The 5533-nt window shown below is 30.2% G+C and overlaps 1 protein-coding gene across 1 annotated transcript; it reads right to left on the reverse strand.

Moving 5' to 3' along the window:
• Positions 1–922: 922 nt before the first annotated feature.
• Positions 923–4317, reverse strand: LOC125065190. Its single transcript, XM_047672689.1, has 4 exons — positions 4167–4317; positions 2699–2765; positions 1872–1905; positions 923–1336 (listed from the first exon to the last, which is right to left on the reverse strand). The coding sequence occupies exons 1-4, from the start codon at positions 4213–4215 to the stop codon at positions 1157–1159; spliced, it is 330 nt and encodes a 109-aa protein (XP_047528645.1). The 5' UTR covers positions 4216–4317; the 3' UTR covers positions 923–1156.
• Positions 4318–5533: the final 1216 nt, after the last annotated feature.

The raw sequence follows: 5533 nt of genomic DNA on the forward strand, positions 1-5533 counted from the left end.
TTTCTGTATCGGGTTTATTTTTACTGTCTGCATTCCTTCATATTAAAATGTTGACTTTTGAGCAATTTTTTTTAATCTTATATATCTCTTTAAGTTAAATAAATAGAACAATTTGAGTAAGTATTTATATAGGTAATAAAAATAGACTTATATCAAAATTGATAGAGTTTTTATGTGAATGTTAATGGTGATGGTATGAGATGATAAAATCTTTAATAAAAACTTGTTTTACTAAGTAATTGCAAAAAAAAAGTATTAATTATGTAACGCTTTAGTACTGCAATAAAATACTTAAAGACTATTAGACTAGATAAGGAAAAGATGATCGTTTTAAATAAAACTACTTATTAACAAGTTGCTTGTAATTTAATTAATATTGTAACCAGTTAGTCTGTCTATAATCTTATATAATGTTTAGGTAATGTAAGGTTATTTTAAAATAAAATATTATTTTAAAGTCATGTTAGGTAATACTCAAATGATTTTGTTTGATTTAATTTGCTTTATTTTTTTTTTAAATGTAGATTAATTATTTAGCTGATACTTGTTTACAACAATTATAGTTAACAGTTATAACTGTTTTGTCGTCAATTTTGCGTGATGTTTCACCAAATAACTCAATAATCATATTTTTCAATTACGTAAAAATAAGTTACAAAACTGTTTTTTTTTTAAGTATTTAAAACTTTTTGAAAAACAACATTTTTTTTTGGGAAATACACTGCTATTAATTTAAAAATTTAATTTTAAGTTAAGTCAATTGAAAACTATTTGGGTGTCTTGAGCGTCTTAACATTAAGCCATTAATAATGTTTTCTTTCTATGTATTAGTATTACTTAGATTCAGTAGTAGGTATTAGTAATAGGTATAGTTTTGAAAGTAATCTTTCATGTTCATGAGGATTTCAATAAAAAAAAAAACTTCAATTAACAAGTTTTATTTGATATGCCTTCTAAGCCGCTTCTAAAATTCTAAAGTATCCTATCGTTATTTATTTCAATAATATAAATTAAGTAACAGGAATCTTTCAAAAGTTATAATATGGTTCATTATAACCTTTAAAATGATTTCACAGTTTGTATTCGTTTTTAGAATCGATTTTAACTAGTATGCCATCATTTTCATCAGCCAATCATAGTTTATTATAAATTCAATTTAGGGCTTGAACTCGTGTTTAATTACGTGGCCGTCGTTGTTGATCACCTCAACTCCTCGACCATCTTCAGAGACTTTCCCGTTGTCATTATGCCACTCCTTGTAAGCGGAGACTGCATGGCCAAAAACATGCGATTTGCCATCTGGCTGCAGACTTTCGACGTTACCAGCTAGAGCAGTCTGAAAATATAATAGAAAATTATACAATATACTTATAAACAATAAATACTACGTTAACATATACAAAGATTATGTAAAGTACTTCAATTATTACACACATGAGGTAAATATAATTCTATTACATTTGGTTAGCATAATCATAGGATATGCCGATTACGATGAATATGAAATTAAATTTAACTACATACGTTATGTAAAATGCAAGAGGTGATTGAGGCAAAAATGACGGAGTTCTCATAATTCATATTGTGGTGCAAGAAAATGCTGCTACTCTACATGGACAAATTTCTGCACTCATGTGTATCAACTTTGGAACAGCTTGGTGGAATAAAATCAAAAACCTTGTCCTTAAGAAGAGAGCACCCGCTCCGCAGTGAGCCATTTACGAGTTCTTAATTTAGTTTAATGCTATGTTGACAGTGACATTTGATTTTTATATTTATATTGTCTTGTTGAGACAATATGAATATAAAAATCTCATGTCAACTCTTAGCTTTTGTTCAAGTTAAGTTTAACATAATTACGACATACTCACCGCCCAATTATTGTTTTGAGTGTACTGACGCAGGCTGGAAAGAGACGGAGCATAAAATTAATTCTCAATACAAATTACAACAATTACAATCCAGAACTTCTACACTTTCCAATTTGATGATATATTTAAATAAATTTAATGCATTTTGACTTAATTAATTTAGTTTGGTTTTAACAACTTGGTGGCGAGGATTTGTGCATGCCCGTCTGTGTAGGTACCACCCACTCATAAGATATTCTACCACCAAACAGCCAAACTCATTATTGTTGTGTACCTGTTTGAAGGGTGAGTGAGCCAGTGCAGCTGCAGGCACAAGGGACGTAACTTAACTAATCTTGGTGGTCTTTAACAGTTTGGTGGCGCAATGATGATGTAAGGAATGGTTAATATTTCTTACAGCGCCATTGTCTATGGGTGGTGGTGACCACTTACCGTCAGGTGGCTAATAACATAAAAAAAAATTGATAATGCATTTAAACTTAACACCAGACACGTTGTAGTAAATAAATCATTGCCATTTAAGTTATGCAGACTAATATGTTTTGGGGAAAATATATTGAATAAAATACATGTTTTCTGTTACAGTCAAAATTAAATGAATATTATATCACAATATTAAGCTATTTTATAGTCAAGTTTTGCCTATAAAATATTACAGATCAGATAAGAACCAATGGATAAATATCTGATTAACGAATTAAAAAAAAAACGAGTAATAAATATATATATGTTTGGATATGGTTGTTACATTACATACTACCATATCTACAAATTCATTTAATTATATTCTATAGCGCATAAAAAAAATGAATTTTATTTGTACTTACAGCGTGTTGAATACATCCCAGTTGCCATTTTTCGCAGCGTCCGCTAGTTCCAAAGGAACCGGAGTAGCTGCAAAATATATATGAAAATATCTTAGCCGAAACCGAATCTTAGAATCTTAGAAATCGAACTTTTGGTCGGACACTAATTTATATATGCAGGAAGACTTTTTATATTAATATGTATAATAAAATGTTTGTTTTTAGATCTGTCCGTTTGATCGCTGAATAATAAACTACGTGATGGATTTTAGTTAAGCTGACTCACTCACTGAAACACAACAATACTAAATATCGCTCTTTGGTAGGAGGTATCCAGACGGGCTTAGTGTGTTAAATATTTTGTTTTTATAAAATCGGTTTTGATAGCTAATTATTATAACTAAATTAAACCGTCATATTTATATTTAAAGCAGAGCTGGCCCAGTGGTTAGAACGCGTGCATCTTAACCGATGATTTCGGGTTCAAACCCATGCAAGCACCACTGAATATTCATGTGCTTAATTTGTGTTTATAATTCATGCTCGGCGATGAAGGAAAACATTGTGAGGAAACCTGCATGTGTCTAATTTCAACGAAATTCTGCCACATGTGTATTCCACCAATCCGCATTGGAGCAGCGTGGTGGAATGTGCTCCAAACCTTCTCCTCAAAGGTAGGGGAGGCCTTAGACCAGCAGTGAGAAATTTACAGGCTGTTAAATTTAAAAAATTATATTTAAATAATCGAAACATTCAAAAGCCTAATCAATTCATTAATAGTAAAGTTAATATAAATGTGTAATTTATCACAAGAATATATCAAAATCTAGTTATAATAATTGGTTATTTTGAGGTCAGCACCTGTTAGCCGTGACATATGAACACGTCAAAAAAATATAGTCAAATGAAAATATCGTAGCTGGTTTAATATTTTTTTATTTACATTTTGAATTTGATTATCCCAATGATCTTTATAACTTTAAAAAAAATCTACTAAATAAGACGTAAAAATGAACTCAGTAAATGTCCCACCACTGGACAAGCCTTCCCTATCATCGGGGAGAAGGTGAGGAGCTTATCTACCACCTTGCTCGAATGCGCGTCGAAATGACGCCAACAAAACAATTAATATTATAACTAGTAAAAAATTATATAAATTGAAAATTTGACAACCATGAATTGTAACAATTTACTTTGCTAAACTTAAATATTATACTGGAAATAATATTAATTATTTCAGTTTGCTTCCTAAATGAGTTAGCTGTTGTGCAAGTTTGTAATGTGAACTGTTTTTTTTTATAAATTAAGTAAGCATATATAATAGTAATAACCACGCAACATTTTATTTTCTACTAATTTCATCCCGTGTAACATTTAATTAACATTGAACTTAGGTTATTATTCAAACAAGATTTCATAATCATATTTGATTACGTTCGTCGATTGGAGGTTTTCACAGGTGCGTAATTTACAATTATGATTAGCCTACCTTCGATAAGCAGTGCAGATGCGACCAACAAACACAAAAATTTGAACATTATCAATTTAAATGTAAGTTTTAACTGATAAAATAAATAAATTAGAAGTTGCGCAGCCAAGCGATGTGTGATTTCGAATGCTCCGATCACTAAATGAAACGTCTTATATCTGATGTTAGTACGCATTCAACACTAAAGGCTATTTTCAAACACAATAGACTCATACACTATTCGATTCTTTTGTACGAATAAGTGTCAAATAATTATCGATTCCTGGAATAGCAAATGACAGATGTGAACGAACCTTTGTTTGTTAATACTGCCGCAATAAATTTGGCTATTTCGTTAATGTCTACAGAAAATTAACGCAAATAATTGTATAATTAGCATTGCTCGTAATGACATGTTTCATAGTGTTATTTTATTATGGTAAGGTTTTTGCGACTCTAACTAAATTAGATTGTTATTGAGGCATATGATTATTTTTAATCCATTAAATATGTACATAAGAGGAAGAAGAAGAAGAAGACATGCTGCGCCGACCCCAAGTAAAATTGGGATAAGAGCAGGAGGATGATGAGGATGTTGATGATTCTTTGTAAGCGAATAATCTTTTCAAGTTCAAAAATGCTTTCGTTTAATATTGTATGGTGTAAGTAAATAACGGATATACAATTTCATTTTAAACTTCGCGATAGTTTTATGCAAGCTGGTCTGGTTATGTAGTATTCATCACATATTTTACCAACAATTAGCAATTTTGTGTTTTAACGAGCGATTGAGCCAATGTGACTACAAGCACATGAGACAGAACATTTAGTTTTCAGGGTTGTGGGCGAATTGAAGATACAATGGATGGTTAATATTTCATACAGTGCTCAAATCACTGGGCGGGCCCATAAATCTGCACATGTAGTAATTATATATTAATAAGTAAAAATACATATAATTTATAAATGAATATAATAACTAAATATTTATAAAAAATAAGTGATCAAATAAAATATTACAAAAAATTCGAAATCAATAAAAAGATAATAAATATACCTACATAGCTTGTAAAATATGAGATATTTATATTTGAGAGATTTAAAAGAAAATCATCAAAACATGTTTATCTACACTAATATGATACAGATAAATGCGAAAGTAAGTCTGTCTGTTGCTCTTTCACGGCCAAACCAATAATCCGAATATGATGAAATTTCGTATAAAGCAAGCTTGAACTCCAAGAAAGGGCAGGACTTTTTATGCCTAACACCTCACGATCAACCCTTTAAAGGTGAGTGAAGCCAGAGGCGTCAATTGCAATATATATATATATATATTGCAATCCTAATTAAAAAGTGTAATTAAATATTTATTTACAGGAAATAAT

This window comes from Vanessa atalanta, chromosome 1 (assembly GCF_905147765.1).
Source record: "Vanessa atalanta chromosome 1, ilVanAtal1.2, whole genome shotgun sequence".
Lineage (NCBI taxonomy): Eukaryota > Metazoa > Arthropoda > Insecta > Lepidoptera > Nymphalidae > Vanessa > Vanessa atalanta.

Excerpts from the sequence above, each read along its gene's own strand:
- LOC125065190 (XM_047672689.1), bottom strand. The coding sequence starts at position 4,215 with ATGTTCAAATTTTTGTGTTTGTTGGTCGCATCTGCACTGCTTATCGAA. Across the intron at positions 2,766-4,166 it reads ATCTGCACTGCTTATCGAAG|CTACTCCGGTTCCTTTGGAA; the intron begins GTAGGCTAATCA and ends TATATTTTGCAG. Across the intron at positions 1,906-2,698 it reads TGGGATGTATTCAACACGCT|CCTGCGTCAGTACACTCAAA; the intron begins GTAAGTACAAAT and ends GTCTCTTTCCAG.